This window comes from Thamnophis sirtalis, unplaced genomic scaffold (genome assembly GCF_051295495.1).
Source record: "Thamnophis sirtalis isolate CommonGarterSnake01/CBP01778 unplaced genomic scaffold, rThaSir2_p1.2 scaffold_10, whole genome shotgun sequence".
In the NCBI taxonomy this organism is placed as follows: domain Eukaryota; kingdom Metazoa; phylum Chordata; class Lepidosauria; order Squamata; family Natricidae; genus Thamnophis; species Thamnophis sirtalis.
In genome coordinates, this window is record NW_028261390.1 from 30,651,120 (window position 1) to 30,669,535 (window position 18,416).

General features: G+C 36.8%; 2 protein-coding genes across 2 annotated transcripts in view; one reads left to right on the forward strand and one right to left on the reverse strand.

Annotated features, from left to right (window-relative positions):
- Positions 1-13,144, reverse strand: part of NAA15 (N-alpha-acetyltransferase 15, NatA auxiliary subunit) — a 39,390-nt gene extending 26,246 nt beyond the window's left edge. The window contains exons 1-3 of the mRNA XM_014070645.2: positions 12,801-13,144; positions 2,774-2,858; positions 1,908-2,012 (exon numbers count right to left, since the gene is read on the reverse strand). Of these exons, the coding sequence (XP_013926120.1) occupies positions 1,908-2,012; positions 2,774-2,858; positions 12,801-12,854 (244 nt within the window). The 5' untranslated portion in view covers positions 12,855-13,144. The remainder of the gene's footprint in view (positions 1-1,907; positions 2,013-2,773; positions 2,859-12,800) is intronic.
- Positions 12,631-17,126, forward strand: NDUFC1 (NADH:ubiquinone oxidoreductase subunit C1). Its single transcript, XM_014070649.2, has 5 exons — positions 12,631-12,761; positions 13,846-14,112; positions 14,795-14,933; positions 16,083-16,186; positions 17,043-17,126. Exons 2-5 carry the CDS (start codon positions 14,011-14,013, stop codon positions 17,106-17,108), a joined length of 411 nt encoding a protein of 136 aa, XP_013926124.2. The 5' UTR covers positions 12,631-12,761; positions 13,846-14,010; the 3' UTR covers positions 17,109-17,126.
- Positions 17,127-18,416: the final 1,290 nt, after the last annotated feature.

The window sequence follows — 18,416 nt, forward strand, 5'->3', positions numbered from 1 at the left end:
TGGAGGTCTTTTAGTCCAGCCCCCTGCTCAAGCAACAGACCCTATACCAGTTCAGATGGTTGTCCAATCTCATCTTAAAAACCTCCAGTGATGAAGTGCCCACAATTTCTGAATGCAAGCTATTCCACTGGTTAATTGTTCTCATTGTTAGGACGTTTCTTCTTAATTCCAGGTTGCTTCTCTCCTTGATTATTTCCAACCATAGTTTCTTGTCCTACCCTCTAGGGCTTTGGAAAATAATTTGAGCCATTCTTCTTTGTGGCAGCCCCTCAAATATTGGAATACTGCTATCATGTCATCCCTAGTTCTTCTTTTCTCTAAACTAGCCAAACCTAAATTCTGCAACCATTCTTCATTATCTTTTAGTCTCCAGGCCTTTGATCATTTTAGTTGTTCTTCTCTGAACTTTTTCCAAAGCAAAATATAGCAGATGTTGATGCAGTATAGAGCACAACATATAGGGTAATTGTAATTGTAATAGAGTAATAGGTTATAGCAATAATAATGGAATAGCAATACTATATAGTATATACATTTTGATAGTAATAGCAATTAAAAAGTAGTAGTGTATTGTAATAGTAATTCTCATAGTATTTTAGAGATAGCAATAGAACATAGGAAACACTGACATTGTTTTTATATATTTCTTTTTACAAAATAAAACCTCTCCCAATCTTTATAGAGAGATATAAAGAAATAGATATATAAAAAACCATATATTCAAGTCCTAGTACTTTTGTGTTTGTCTTGAGTCTAGGCAGTCTAGATTATCAGATGCAAAAGGGAAATAGCATGATTAGGAATAGGTCAAATCCTACTCCATGGAATTGGGTCAAGACCCTGAAAACAGAGGAATTGTAAAACAAGAAGGAAATGTCTATAATCAATAACAATATTTTGTGACGTAAATAATATTATTCAAAATGATTCCTACATGAATCAAGATTTTGTGTGCGAGTGAAAGAGGGTACATAGAAAAGATCAAAATGAAGGATAAACATTCTGTGGAAAATTCAAGGAAGATGCCTTATATTTTAAACAGATTGCTACCAGCTACTTCTTCAAAACCATTTAGAATATATCTATTTGTAGAACATTTATTGCAGAATCAGAATCTTTAGAACAGACCCAGAATCATGTCTGATAATCAAATTTACCAGCATATGAACAAATCTTTTATGTATCTTTTAAACTCTGTCTGTGCGTACTAACTCTATACCCATAACATACAATTGAGAATAGAAAGATTGAGAGTTTTTTTCCCTTTGAAGGAAAAAGTACAGGCAGTCCTCAAATTGCGACCACTTAATGACTGTTCAAAATTATGACACTGCTGAAAAAAGTGATTTACAATTGGAACTTGCACATATAACAGTTGCAGTATGCCAGTAGTCCTGTGATCAGAATTTGGGAGCTTGGCAACTGGCATGTATTTACAATGTAGCAGGGTTTCAAGGGTCACACAATCGCCATTTACAACATTCCGGGGTGTCTGACCGTCCGTCCGTCCATCCATCTAATAAGCAAAGCCAACGAGGGAAGCCAGATTCACTTAATAAGTGCAGCCAAAAGGTTGTAAAATGGGGTGTAACTCACTTAATAACAGTGTTGCTTAGCAATGGTAGTTCTGGTCCCAATATGGTTGAAAATTGAGAACTACCTATAGTGGCAAAACAAATTAAAAGGAAGCAATTGTCCGGAACAAGATAGCACTAGGATTATGATCTCTCCATTTGCTTGCTTTCCCATTTACAATGTTGTTATAGCGTGATCTAGCAGCACTCCTCCACCCAACAATCACTTTTGCTTTTCTGGAAGAATATAAGTATTTTAATTCTTCAATGTAAGCACTAGTCATATTTGCATAATTTCTTTGAAAAATTTAATCTATAATTTGAAAAGGATACAGACATGACTCTTCAAATCATTTCTTAGCCCCCTTCGAACCAGTTCATATGCCTCCTCTTTTTTACCTAAGCAGTTTAATGTCAGTCCTTTCATAGCCAAGGTTTCTAAAACAAACACATAACAATAAATGATAAATACATTTTCTATTTAGAAATCACTACCAGCAGATTCTAAATTTTAAGCTGTTAAATATCTATTTGACATGTAAGTAGGAAATAAAATACTTTGTTTCCTTAGCTCAAAACAAAATCTTGTTCTTTAGAAAATGTTTTCAACTTGTTTGAATAAATTATTTTTAAACGGAGCTAATTAGATTCCAAAAAGGGCACCTAACTTAAATGATGCACCAATTTATTGATATCACAGTAAGAATACATATCAAATCTCTAAACATAAATACCTTATTTTATAAAAGTATACCACAAATCTAAATTATATTTCTTCTTTTACACCTGACCTGCAATTATGAATGAACTTAATAATATTTATATATGCAGGACCTGCAAATCAAATCTCTTATTATAGAAACTATTTGTAATTTGTTCTTCAAGTTATTTTTTCTGAAAAGAAAGTTGAATTAGGGAAATAAGACATTATTATTGAATGACTTATCATCTGTAAATAATGAAATGTTGAACTCAATTGGCTTTAGGACATCAAGGCATGACCAAGTGATTCGATTCTCCACTGGCCCTACAAAATCATTTAAACTCTTTTTATTAACTATTTAAATTCAGTGACAGTATAGATATATTAAAATATTGTTTATGATTGATGAACTTTCAGGATAAAATATAATAGCAGTATCAGCTTCAGAATCTAATTTAGCAACAGTTCTAAACATTATGCAGAAATCTAGACTTACCCCCATGTTCTGCAAACTTTGGGTTAGAAAGTATTTGTTTGCAAAATTTCAGACCATTCCTGTACTGTTTGTGTTCATAGCACCTCTGTAAGGAGACAGAAAACCAAACACTATAAATTTATCATAGAACAAACATAAAAACATGCAAAGTCATTAATGAACTTACTTAATCATATCTAGCTATTATTTTAATACAAATTTCCTGATGTGCAGAAATATAAGAAATGTCAGAAAATATGCAATGTAATTTCAGTAAACCAATGATCAAGAACTCAGTGAAGATAAAAGCAAAAGTGTCATTTCCAGAAATCATAAAAATTCTTTGAGTGCAATTATTTAGGTTAACAAAATTAATCAGAATGTTAGTTTCTTTTTAAAAAATCCACCTTTAATTTTCTTGAAAATCTAGAATAACCTATTTGCTGAATTAAATGTATACAGTTGCCTGTATACATTTTAGTTTACAATTTTGGAATGAGATAGGAAGAAGAGATTGCCAAGATCAATTTTTTCTACCCTGTGAGATTTTTGCAACTCTTTACTTTATATGAAAAAGGTAGAACTTAGTGAAAATATTGACGAGAATGCACTTTTATTAAAATTAAATGAGATCTTCCTAGTAATTAAATAATTAATACCGTATTTTCACGACCAAAAGCCGCACCGGATTAAAAGCCGCAGTATCAATTAACGTTAATTTTTTTAACTTTTTCCACATATAAAGCGCACCGGGTTATAAGCCGCACATTTCCCGACGCTTCTGGACATCGCGAGGAGCGGCACGAGGGTTCTTGGCGCTCCGGGGGGCGCCGAGGGCGGCTGGGAGGGGCGCGCGGCTTGGTTTCTCCTCCCTGGACGTCGCAGCGGCGGCCCCGGGCTCACCGATCTCTGTGTTTTTCGCATCGGGGCATGCTCTTGCAGCGCGCCCCGATGCGAAAGGCACTGGGATCGGTGAGTTTGGGGCTGCTGCTGCGGCGTTCAGGGAGGAGAAACCAAGCCGCGCGCCTCTCCCAGCTGCTTTCGGTGCTTCCTGGAGCGCCGGGAGCCACAGATGTCCAGAAGCGGCTTTTGGGGCTGGTGGGGATTGGATTTCCGGCTCGGTGGCCCCTGTCGCTTCTGGACGTTGTGGGGAGCCGAGGAGAGTGTGGAGGGGAGCGCGCGACGGTTCTTGGCGCTCCGGAAGGCGGGAGAGGCGCGCGGTTTGATTTCTCCTCCCTGGACGTCGCCCGATCTCTGTGTTTTTCGCATCGGGGCGTGCTGCAAGAGCATGCCCCGATGCGAAAAACACGGGGATCGGCGCGACGTCCAGGGAGGAGAAATCAAACCGCGCGCCTCTCCCGCCTTCCGGAGCGCCAAGAACCGCCGCGCGCTCCCCCCCACACTCTCCTCGGCTCCCCACAACCGTAACAGACGTCCAGAAGCGACAGGGGCCACCGAGCCGGAAATCCAATCCCCACCAGCCCCAAAAGCCGCCTCTGGACATCTATTGCAGTCGCGAGGAGCAAAGTAGCTGGGAGATCTTTTTCCACATATAAAGCGCACCGGGTTATAAGCCGCACTGCCGATTTTGGATCAAAATTTAGGATTTTTAGTGCGGCTTATGGTCGTGAAAATACGGTAATCTTCTGCAGACATGTAAATGAAGACTCAATCATCCGGGCCAAAAGTATCTCAAAAGGTTAAATCATGGCAACTGGACCAATGTTTATTAATAAACTTTATTCCAGTTGCCATGATTTAACCTTTTGAGAAAGTCTTCTGGGAAATAATCAGATTCACAATTTAAATCAATTGGTTAATATCAAGTATGCCCAATGAGGGGAAAATAATGTATTCTGATTTTTCCTTATCTTTTTCCATGTTTATATCCATTATTGCATACAGCCTATGACTGAAATGCCAGAACAGCAATAACCTGAAGGAGGTTAAGAGATTTCGAAATTCTTTTGACTCTAACACTATGCCATGATTCTATCAATGACTCTTGAAGGGTGTGCCCTAAAGTATCCTGCTAAGCTGGAATAACAATAGCATGTTTTCAAATGTATAGTACACTCAATATGGAAAAAAATAAAACACAGAAGTAAACAACTGACAAGCCTTATAAAAAGTAAACTATCACAAAGGGATTATCTTTATGAAGTTTATAAACTTGCCTTACAATATAGGTAATAAAAAGGTAAAAGAACAGAGATAAATTTGCCCCAAATATCAAATATAATTTCAATTTTCATTTTATTCATGTATCAAATTTTATTCTAATAGTAGGTCCTCTTAATTTTCAAAGTCATTTAAGGGCTAACTTTAAAAAGTGGCATATAAACTAAAAACTGTATTTAGAAGTAAATCCAGACCAATATGGTACAAATCAAGTGGCTGTTTATAAAATATTTGCTAAGCATTTGGGGAGGGAATAAGTGTATGCTCTAAGTTCTTATCAACTAACTCTTCTCTGAGTTAGCAAAATACCATCAATTTTATGTTTTTAAATGTATGACAATAATATCCCTATAGATTTAATGGGGATCTAAAGCCAAACTACTGGGTTTTGATGAGTTGTATCTATTCTACAGACATTTTCACTGTAAGACACTATGTAATATTTAAATATTAAAGTTCACATTGATTTGTGCATTATAAGACAATAACACTATTTCTATAAGTATTCCTAATAGGCAATAATTGATAACATAGTCTGAAGACCATAATTTGAATATGTCGTACAGCCCAATTTAGACCACTTAAGAGGCTTAGTTTCTTGAGCACTCTTGTGTATCTTCCAGCAGCACCTTCTGAATTTTCCAAATGTCAAGCTTACACAACCTTTTTTAATGATCCTCTGCTATTACACTAAAGTAAAGATATAGTGGTTCTTGGGTTACAGTGGCAACTGGGATTAGAATTTCCATCACTAAACAATGAGGTTGTAAAATGGCATTCAACCCAATATACAATACACACAATGTATATGTATAATTTATTTTATAAATTATATCATGCACCATGGTGCCAATATGTACATTATAAAACATATCACCAAAATACTTTTGTATATATTTTTAAAGATAAAAATATAAACATACATTCCAATATTGTCTCTCACACCCCAATCAATTATGTTGCATAGTTCTGTCATGTATACATCTCACTTTGGAGACCATTGCTCTAGAGCACTTACATGTTGAACATTTCACTGTTTGCCTTTATTTTTTAATTCCCAATATTAAGACCCAAACAAATAAAAATCATAGTTTCACCCTGAAAGAGGAGGAAATTGAACTCTTCATACAAACTGCAGCATCACACATTTCTTTGTATCAAATGCAAGTTATGTTCAAAACAAGAAAAAAATCCCAACATTCATTGCAACAATTCTGATAAAATAAGAATACTTATTTAAATATAGAATATTAATTTACATATTAATTTTTTGAATTTATGGAAAATAAATGAAATCCAAAAAGGAAAAGATGGCTTTCAGGTCTGACAGTAATCTAGATCAGGGGTGTCAAACTCAATTTCATTGAGGGCCGCATCAGGGTTGTGTTTGACCTCAGGGGCTGGGGTGGACATGGCCAACGCAACGTCATTCATGTCAGTGACCCGAGTGCTCTGCCAGTGAAAACGGCCTCCGAAGCTCAGTTTTCCCCTGCAATGGCCTCCTACAACCCTCTGCCAATGAAAACGGAGCTCGTGAGGGCTGTCCGTGGCCCTCGTGAGCTCTGTTTTCACTGGCAGAGGCACCGCAGGCCAGTCCTTTGCTCTTTCCAGGGAGGTCCTGCAGGCCAGATCTATGTACCCTGTGGGCCTTGAGTTTGACCTCTGATCTAGATATTATAAAATCTATTAAGTTCCAAATTTGTAATTGCAAATAGTCATGGTTTCACTATATAGTAATATTTAATACCTCTCAGCTGAACATTAACTTTGTAGTTATTTTACAAAATTTAATTATTTAAAAGTTAAATACATGCAAATCAGTGCCATATCATTTCCACTTATATTTCCTATGATAATATTTCCTAAGAAATATTAAAGACAGCCATTTGTATGGTATGATGTAGCAACTAAGCTTATGTTTATTCAAGGTTTTTCAGTCCAGTCCAAATTACAGGTCAATGGCATTGGCAGTTATTTTTTTGATATAGGAGGTAGTAAAATAATTGGTAGTATTTACTGAAGCATACCAGGTGACCAAAATATAATATATAAATGGGGTGAATTTTGTCTGCCCAAGACCAAGCTTTAAGAACAAATGTGTACAAAATCAGTATTAAGAAGACAGAAACAAACAGCAAATGCAATGACAGAAAAGAAGCTGAAGAAACAGTGGACTACCTAGTTAGCTGCTGCAAGATTGCGCAGGCTAACTACAAACAATAGCATGACAAAGTAGAAACATGGTGCATTGGAATATCTTCAAGAAATACCATTTGCCTGCAAGCAACAACTGGTGGGACCACAAAATAATAGAAAATGAAGAAGTTAAAGTATTCTGGAACTTTAGAACTCAAAATAATGAGCACCTGCTACCTTCCCCAAGTTTAATAGTGGTTGATAAGGAAGACAAATGTCTGGATAGTGGATATGGCAGTATCTGGAGATAGCAGAATAGAAGACAGTGGAGAAAATCACAAGATACAAAGACCTGAAAACAGCAAAAGGAATGAGTATGGCAAAAGAAAACCAAGATAGCACCAATGATGGGCACTTGGAGTACAAACCCAAAACATCTGGAGCACTTCTTGAACACCATTTGTCACCTATTTCAGGTCCTTGGGAAGGACTGCACTATTTACTATGCATTAAAGGTAAAAGTGACGGTTTCCCTCGCACATAAGTGCTAGTCGTTTCCGACTCTAGGGGGTGTTGCTCATCTCCATTTCAAAAACGAAGAGCCAGTACTCTCCGAAGATGTCTCTGGCCACATGGCCGGCATGACTAAACGCCGAAGGCGCAAAGAACAGTTACCTTCCCACCAAAGGTGATTCCCATTTTTCTACTTGCATTTTTTACATGTTTTCGAACTGCTAAGTTGGCAGAAGCTGGGACAAGTAATGAGAGCTCATTCCATTACGTGGTGCTAGGGATTCGAACTGCCAACCTTTCTGATTAACAAGCTCAACGACTTAGCCACTGAGCCACCGTGTCCCAAAAAGATAAAACATGGCAAAGGCTAACAACTAAAACATTAAAAAAAGAAACTGGATACCTGATTTGGGCAGCTCAAGAGCAAACCGTTTAAACTAATGCAATAAAGGACAGTGTTGAAAGTAATCATCAAATAAATTAAAAATGCGGTGCAAAGAGACAGAAGAAATTGTAGCTCATACACTAACTTGTATATGAAAATTGCATAAACTTACAATAAGTGACATAATAAAACTGTTGCCAAAATGATTCACATCTGTGTCAGTAATGAAATATTGGTGGGAATATAGAGTTGAAAAATAATAGAAAATGAGCAGGTTAAAGTATTGTGGGACATCTGAATACACACAGATAAAGTCTTGTCTCAAAACAAACCGGATATAACTGTGGTTGAAAAGAAGAAAGGGTGAATAATTGTTATAATACAGATGAAAAAATAAACTTATGACCAAACATAACCTCTGCAGGTCTGTACAGGAAAAGAAAGCTGAAGTAAGATCATAAGCACTTTTGTGGTTTCACTTAGTGACCGCTTTGTTTAATGTCTGAATAGCCAGTTCCAACTGTAATCCTTAAACAAGGGTTACTCATATTTGAAAACTGAAAGATGTATTAAAAGTAAAATGAATAAACATAGGAATATAGGCTCTCCTACTGATGAATTTTACTTAATGGTAGAGTTTCTACTGTTTACAAAACTTTTGTTTTTATCCTAGTTGGAGAAAATCCTGCATCAGAAATTCCATTCTATGTTATATAACATTTATTATCTGTTCTACAAAGATATATACAGTTACCGTAGTCCTCAACTTATGACCACAACTGAACCCAAAATTTATGTTGTTAAATGAGAAATTTGTTAAGTGAATTTTGCCCTATTTTACAACTTTTTTTGCCACATTTGTTAAGTGAATCACTGCAGCTGTTAAATTAGTTAACATGGTTATTAAGTGACTCTGGTTTCCCCATTGACTTTGCTTGTCAGATGATCACAAAAGGGAATCACATGACTCCAGGATACTGTAACCATCATAAATGTAAGTTGTCAAGCACCCCAATGTAAATCATGTGATGATACGGATGCTACAATGGTCATAAGTGTGAAAAATGGTCATGAGTCACTTTTTTCAGTGCTGTTGTAACTTTTAATGGTCACTAAATGAATTATTGTACACAATATCTATAATGAAAATGAGTTGAAGACTGAATTATGATGCATACTGAAGAATATATAAGCATGTGTTAATATGCACACGTACACAAATAGCCTTTCAAATATCTGAAAGTGACTAAACATAATAGGTAGTTCTCAGTTTATGACCACAATTGGAACCAGAATTTCAGTTATTATGAGATGCAGTCATAAAGTGAAACTGCTTTAGTTAGTGACAGCAATCCAGATTAACTCCAGTTGCCAATGTTGAGTGAATGCCCTGGTTGTTAGCCAAAGTAACTTCCTGCAAATTTTCCACAATCAAGTCAGTGGGGAAGCTGCAGTTCAAGCCCCAGGGCATACCAAGCGGGGAAGGAAGCAAGGAAACGCATCAGAGAGGGTAGGTAAGGGCCTCATACCTGCTTGGGTTTTCAGCCAAGAGATTTCTGAAGCCTCTCCACTCTGTGCTTGAAAATCCTCTGTGACTGAAAATTTTGCCTGGATTTCACCAGTGTTTTCAGCCAGCCCCCTCTTAGTGGAAAGACTCACTCTTCTCTCTGGGGCTCAGCTAAAAAAGCTCCACACTGACATCTAAGCAGAAAGCCATGAAGGAATCTAAGCTGCCACTCCTTCCTCTCATCTTTGAGGATGACTGAAAAAGTTCAGTGCCAAAGGAAATTCTTCTCGACTTTGAATTGAATTTCAATAAGGAGCATTTCCAGCCAACTCCCAGGGGAGTCTTCTAAGCAGGCAGCAATCGCTTGCGACCTTCCCTGTCGGCTTCCCCACTGACCTTCTGGGGAAGCAGGCAGGGAAGCTGTGCAAATGTTGCTTACATGTTCATGGGTGCTTGGCAACCAGTTTTCAAGCACCCAGAAAGTTGCCAAGGTCCCAGATCATAATCATATGACTGTCTGTGTACTGCAATGGTTGTAACTTCAAGGAAGGTTCATAAGTTCCTTAGTCCAGCATTATTGTAACTTTGAAGAGTCACTGAATGAATGGCTGTAAGTCAAGTACTACCTGTACACATGCAAATAGTTGGAGAAAAAAATACGAATCTTATTCCTACTTATCTAAAATATGCTATTTTCCATGTCTAACACTTAAATCATTTTGTACTTCACAGAATTGTAAAGATACATGCCTTTCATTCTTTATACATTTTGTGCTGATACAGGTTTCATTGAAAGCACTATCTTTAGTTGTCAAGACGAGCAAAACTATCTTAGTTCTGTATTTTAAAAAGTAGTTTTAAAAGTTCTACAAAGTTCAGATAAGTCATTAGACACGTTTAGCATTTTCCACAGGAAAATAAGAATCTATTACTTGTGCTTAATAAACACAGTTTAAATACCTGTTTATTTGCATAACAGCATTAAAATATAGAAAATCAAGTTGGGACAAGTAAGGAACATTAAAACAAGTTTCTTATCTTAAGTCTAACTGCCTGGTGCAAAACCATTTTCTCAACTTCTATATTATAATAATTACTCTGTACAGTACTTTTACTATGAATCCATGTATTCCTTAGGCTTAGGATAAAGCCAATTCAGCTTGAAATAGGTGCCACCTAAACAAATTGCTACATTCAAATATGTCAGGAATACTGATTTCTCAGAATATAAAAATTTTATTCCAATGTGAATATAATTGATTTGGCTCCACTTAATGTCTCTATTCACTGGTCAACAAAAAGACAAGGATATTTTAGTGTTATATTCAAACAAACTATCATTCATAATAAACAATGACTCATGATCTAAAGCTGGTGATCCTGTCTTATTTGGGCAAATATCTCTATTGGGATATACTAAGCAATCACTGACTTTTTGAGTGGTGGCGCAGTGGTTAGAATGCAATACTGCAGGCTATTTCTATTGACTGCTGGCTGCTAGCAATTCGATTCTCAGTGGCTCAAGGTTGCCTCAGCCTTCCATCCTTCCGAGGTTGGTAAAATGAGGATTCAGACTATTGGAGGCAATATGGTGATGCTGTAAACTGTTTAGAGAGGGCTGTAAAGCACTATGGAACGGTACGTAAGTCTATGTGCTATTGCTATTCTGTCTATTCATTTATGCATACAGATCATACAGCACCTATGACAGAATTCTATGTTTACCAAAACTAAGTAAATAAGGCCCAATACAAAAGCCTGAATGGCACTACGAACATTCCAAAGTAACCTATTCTAAACAAACTTGGCAAAACAGAATACAAGGATACATAAAAATCCGACATTACTTCGTGTGTGTGTGTGTGTGTGTGTGCGCGTGCGTGTATATTCTATATTATAATATTCCACTTTTGTAAGATGTGAGGATGAAGCTAAAATATTTTAGCCATAATGTATCATATAAAAATCTTCTCGGAGACTACTTATGTGGCATTCATGCAAATAAACTGTTGATCCCACAAATATAAAACCTAAACATTAAGGAAATATAGGCACTGTGAATATTTAGGTCTCTTCCAGTGGACAACTGGACTTAAATATTTGCTCCATAGCTGAATTATTTGCTTGGTAATTATATCCACTTTATATATGGATACAATTGTACATACGTTTAACCAATTTGAGAAAGCTACAGCTTCTCTTACTGAATATTCCTTTATACAGATTGTTCCAGATGAGTATTACAAGATGTAAGAGGACATTAACTACCTCATCATTTCTGTGCAATCCCAATTACTCATTCTGTAATTGTAGTTGTCATATTCTAAATGATTGTAATATTTTGGGTATACTATCATTTTAATAACAAATTTATGTTCTTAAAAATAGTTGACTATCAGTCTAACACTGGCTTGAGTTACATGGTGTAATGTGATATCTTTGTTTTGGTTTAACCTTATACAAACTATCACTGTCCACTAAGCCATAACTTGAAAATTCTAGAAAAATATCGCAAACATTATACAAATGTTCAAAACAAAAATCTATCTAAGTTTAAGTAGATAAAATAGCAAACATTAACAATTTATCCATTTCACCAATTGCTTATTTCAAAGTGTTTGTTTCAAATAATTTAACCATCTATTTTTTTTAAAAAAAAACCTGGACTGATGAATTTTATAGATCATTTTAATTTACTAATATTACATTAGGCAAACTTATTTTAGATCAGCACAATGTAACAATACTACAAGATAACACATACAAACCAGTTGATTTATGTTTGAAATAATCTTTGATAACTGAAAAGATGTTTTCAAAGCAACCAGGCTCAGGCCAAAGAAACAACAAGATAACAGTGGTCTGACTTTTAATTCTCTCTTTTAAATGAAAAAACTACAAAACCCAGGGTTCTTTTTTTTTTTTTTTGCAATCTGCTTTTCATTGAACAAACGGTTTTTGCTTGTTTTTTTGCTCTGTCCTCCCTATTGTTTCGTCCACCAAAGGCTTGTCTATTACTGGCTTCTAAAACCAGAGAATAGCCATTCTCAGCAACCAAATCCCTTCTAAGCTGGCCCCGGGGCGTGAAGTAAAGCATGGCCAACACATTCTACGGGCAGTTCTGGAACAAGAAACGCTGACATGGCCGAGAAATCCTTTAAAAGTCCAAGTTGCATTTGTCAGCAGAGCTGAAACCGAACGAAAGCGGGAGATATTGTTTCTAACCCGGGAGTTGCTGATTAGCATCTCCTGGGGCCCCAGTTTCATGGGGAAACTCCGTCTGGCGGGTAAGTAGGTAGGCTTAACCGAGGGCTTCTTTCACTCACCAGGATGCGCTTGAAGAGCGCGTTTTCCTTCGGCGGGAGGCTCACTGACGGCATTGTCTCTGCTATTGCTGTCGCCGCCACCTCCGCCCTTCTTGCTACGACCGAGCCGGTGAACCCGCTCCCTTGATCACCACCCCTATCGCCGCCTCTCAGAAGGGACTCCACGCCAGGGCGTCGCTACCACCAGCACTGCCGTCGTTTGCTACGGCAACTCCCCCTTCTAACTCTGTGCGGCTACCCTTGTAGCCGGGATGCCTGTGCCCGGTTACCCCTGCTCCGCAGCAAGCCTCAGGCGGAGGCCGGTTCACGTGGTAACTGAGCAGGCCACAGAGAGGAGGCGCCGCCAAAATGGCCGCCAGTGTGGGCTTCCCCAGCCGGGTCATGAGGACTTGCGCGCATGCGTCATGACCCTCTTTCCCTCCCCCCCCTCCCTTCCTCGCTTCTTCCTGTCTTCTCCATAGACTTAAATAGCAGCAATAGGGGAAGTCGGGAAATGGGACCAATCTTAATCTCTCGCAGCGTCTTGGGGAAGTGTTGCGCCTGCGCGTTTTCTGAGGCTCCGAAACTGCGAAAACGTCTGGGTGCGCGAGTAAAGCTATTGAATTCCCTCAAGATTTCAGAACTATGAGGCTTGACTCATTCTTACAAAAGGAAACTGAATCGAAGGACTAAAATCATAGGAGCTATGGAGATTGCTGGAATTGTTCTGGAGAAAGAGTATTACAGCTTAAAACTGTAATATTCAAACCGTCTTATAAATAAGTGCATGATCAGAGCCAACAGCCATTCGTCGCAATCGCCTGTATGAAGCCCCCTCCCCCAAGCATAAAGAAAATAGTCTGTCATGACTTTAATATCTGGCATTTAATGTCGTTCTACACTTAAATCTACAGATCTCCACTATCACAGTAACTATGAAACTAGATGTTAGTTGTTTAAAAAGACAGTAGTCATCACTTTGGAACCAGTAGCAAAAAGTTCCATTTTAAAATTGGGTAGGAAAACAAGTTTGACGTTCTAATATTTTGTTTCTTTTCATCTCCAGTATAAAGGCATACAATCAACTTCATACCGACAGAGTCTTTTTACCACTTCTTACAACAGTCTTGTATTAATCTCAAAAAACTGGAAAAACCAGCTATAATGCAGCATTCCTGAAACCTCAGGTTTGAAATTGGAGTCCAGCATTACTATAGTTATGAAATAGTATATGAGTTCCAAAATGATCAGCACTTTTCAAACTGAGGAACCACTTGATGCTGACAAGGATTGTAATCTTGTAACTGACCATTTCTATTTCATTAGAAAGCATGTAAGCCCAATTTTATATCTATTCTGTACTCAGTAATAATTTCAGAAATTTATGATTTGAAAACTTCATATTTATTCAGAAGTCAACTTTTTAAAAAGATTACCTGCAGGTAAATGCCTGTGCGTGCGCGTACATACCTACCCACCACACACACACACACACACACACACACACACACACACACACACACACACAGGACAGGTAACACTGATTGACTAGTCCTTTATGCTGTGGTCCATGGGGTCACGACTTAGTGACTGAACAACACAACCCTTTAAGTGTTATAGTACTCTGAATAGATTAGTATTTGCTATCAAAATTTAATTTTCAGCTATCTCAATTTTCATGCTTTTAATTTTTTTAAAAAAATGTAGTGCAACCTTTCAATTATGGAAACAATGATATTAGATTAGAATAACATTTATTATGATATTATTTTCCGATTACAACAATCCACTTTAACAGGTGAATTTAGGAGAGTGCTATCACAGCAGTGATTTCAAGAAAAGCAAATTGTGCATATTTTAGTCTCCGAAATAAAAAACACAATATAACATAGCATCAAACAAACAAAACATCCAAACCCTAATTAAAAACGGATGTCAAGGTGGGGATGAGCTTCTATTACGGCTGAGTTGTTTGCCGAGTTGCCGATAGATGACGCCCCAAATCCTTTCCTTAGATCGTTTTAGCACCCGCCCCTCCTACTCTTGGATTGGTGCGTTTGTCTCACTGCTTCTCACGAGAGAGGAAAAGTAACATGGCGGCGACCTTGCGGGCTGCGAAGTGGTTTTTGCAGGTCCCAAGCAAGGTGACTCCACGTGAGTTGCATGGTCTCGGGTGGGACTTGGCTATTCAGAGGAAAGCATTCAATTTGCATGAGTGTTCTATTGCCCTACCCAGGTTGAGTGAATGTGTGAGTGTTGCGCCCTAGATTGAACGTATAATCTTCAGCTGCAGGTGCCTTTCTTATTTGAACATTTTTGCTGAGCCCTCTGTACATACAACGATTTGCCTTGCCCGTGTGGTAAAATTAGGGCAGTGAGTTGGGTGTGTTTGTGCATCAGTGGCATCTCTATATGCGTGGCGCAGTGGTTAAATGCAGCACTGCAGGCTACTGCTAGATCAGCAGGTCAGCGGTTCAAATCTCACCGGCTCAGGGTTGACTCAGCCTTCCATCCTTCCGAGGTGGGTAAAATGAGGACCCAGATTGTTGGGGGCAATATGCTGACTCTCTGTAAACCGCTTAGAGAGGCCTGAAAGGCCTATGAAGCGGTATATAAGTCTACTGCTATTGCTATTACTGCTATCAGAGTGATGAACATATGAGCATATCCCTTTACTGCACGGTCGTTACATTCTTTTTTTTCTTCCATCGAAAGCTTGATGGGTTACTTTGTGTAAGATACCTGGTTTTAGTGCTCTGCAGTGATTGGTTTGGAAGGGAAAAAGGTCTTATCATTGGAACCTCCTTAAACATTTTTCTCCCTGTGATAATACATGAGCGTAGGAAAAAAAACATTTTCTTTAAAGGAGTAAAAAGATAGGGTATAGATTTGTTTAAAAACAAATTATTTTAAATGTAAAACACCATTACTTCTTCCTAATTGTTATATTCTGTTTAAATGTTGTGTTTTTACAATAAACTGTATTATACTTTTCTTCTGATGTACAGTATATGAAAAGAATCTTTAAAAAATTCTAATTTCATCTAATAACTTCATACTTATTCACAACTAGGACACTTCAGCTAAAATTGTTCCCTATTTCTATCTTGTCTGTCTTATGAAAATATAACCTGGACACAAATAATGTAATTTGTGGCTCAAATAATAAATCGTCATAATGTGACTTAATTATTTTTGGTTTCATTGGGGAACGTGTGCCTAATCCATAACTGAAGAATTATTCTCCAAAAGTATTTTACATTCATTTCAGAACTAATGTATTTTGAAACTTTTTTATTTTAGCATTGTCTCGTTCAGTATTCCAAGTAGGAAAGGAAGATACAAAAAATCCTAACTGGATAAAAGTTGGCCTGACTCTTTCTTCAACTGTTCTATTATGGGTTATGGTAAGAATAATATGTGTGAAATTAATATTTGTAAAGTAATGTTTAATTAGTTATTTTTTACATCTTTTCCTGAGTTTTAATCAATTGATAACTTATATGGATCATTTTCCATAGTTGCCCTTATATATGAACATGAATATACCTCAAAAAGCTATATGACATGTATTTCCTAATTGGTGGAATGTCACCAACAGGAAACAGTATATCGGCTCTAGATTAGACATCCTAGTTTACATAGAATTGTGGAAGAAACTTACTTAAAACTGGACTTTAGTTGTGCTTGTGGCATACTAGCCGTTATGTACCAAACTGTCTGTGATGTCGGAATATTGCATATATCTTGAATAAGACTGAAGCTAATAACCTTCCTAAGCTTTCTCTCTCTTAAAAACATTATGCATACAGGTTGGAAACATGTTATCTAGTTCTCTTTTAAAATAGAGAAATGAATGAGTTGTCTTGCTGCAGCTTTCCAAACAGGAAGCTATTGTTAGAATTGTTTCCAAAGATTATTTTGGTCACAATTTTGGTGAATTAGCTAGGGACACTATTGGTTTATGCATAATATTTTTTGTTCTGGTTTAGTCCAAACTTGTTATGGTGAATAAATGTAGCCAAAGACTGGAAATTGGCAAGATTAATTTGCAACGAACGTAGACTTTTAAAGGATATTGAAATTATCATTTGAATTCTATCATTTTCACAATAGTACATATAGAAACTCTAATATTCTAAGTAAAATAAATGTATTTTAAATGTATAAGTTGTAGTTATGCCACTATAATGAAATAATAGAAGTTCATAAGAACATGCTAACATTGTATGTTCCATGTATTTATCTATGATTATCTTATAGCTTATCAAGCACCATGATTATGAAATGGCAGAATATGAAAGGAGAAAAAAAGAACACGATTCTTAATGCAATCTGATTGTTATGGTAAGTAAGTAATTAAACCTCTATATCCTTACTCTCTTTATGGTTTTTTTTTTCCATCTTGTAAATTTTAAAAATACTTCTGAACTCTTGTGTTGCTTTATGTAGCTTTTTCCATTGCCATAATATAGGTCCCTAAGAAATTCAGTATCTATACCCCATATTGTAGTGATAGACGTCATTCCATTCTTCTTTAGTCCACTTGGTTTTCAAATTCTGAGTCTTGCAAACTGAAAATGCAATTGCTTCATTCTGTCACTACTCAAGGAGAAACATAAGTGGGTGAAAATGGCAATGCATGCATGTTTATTAAACTGCTATGGAAGCTTAGTATATTATTGAAATATAGCCATGGTGTTTTCACTTCCGCTTTTGCATTACCACAATTTGCACTCTGTTCAAATTTAAACAATGGTTAATTCTAAATACTAATAATTGAAAAACTACAACTTCAAATCATGAAATTGGCTTGTTGCAACCAACAGTAATTGAGTCTCGGCATAATTTTAGATTTGATATGATAAAATTTTGATTAACTAAAGCGTGTGGCAGATGTTTTTGAAAAACTCCAAAATCTATAGTGAAGAGAAGCTGTCTCATTCATAAGGAGAAAGCACCATTATATCTGAACTCAGTCTTTAGGTATATTTTTGGTTAGTATTCAAAATTCCCATTTCCCATTATAAATGGCAGAAGAGAAAGGGGAGAAGGGAAAGTAGATTTCTCAATATTAGTAATTGTTAAGTATTCTTGGCTTTGGTTTAGATCATCACCTACTGATTTACTTGAGTAACATTTTCTAATATCATAAGAGAGAACAGCCATAACAGCAACTAGACTTAAATGTAGGATCTTACAAATGCCAACTTTCATAACAGTGTTTTCACAAGTTTTTGTACACATAGTTATTTGTACTAAAAATTGCTTCACGTTAATTTAGCATAGTTTCTCTAAAGAATGCTGATACCCAACATTATAAATAGTAGCAGACTTTGAAAGCACTGCCCCATTTACTATTAAACCTTGTTGCTATAACCAATGTACCAATTCTAGGAATAATTGGCCCATTATTTTCCTATTAACTTCCTGATTTTAGATTGGAGTAATTTCAGCCTACACTATAACCACTTTGGTTTGGTGGTTAAGACACCAGGTTTGAAACCAGGAAAATATTGGTTCTATAGTCCTGCATTGGGTACAAAGCCAGCTGGCTGACTTTGGACAGTTAATATCTCTCTCAGCCCTGGAAGTAGGCAATTTCAGTAAACAACTGAAATCTTGACAAGAAAACTG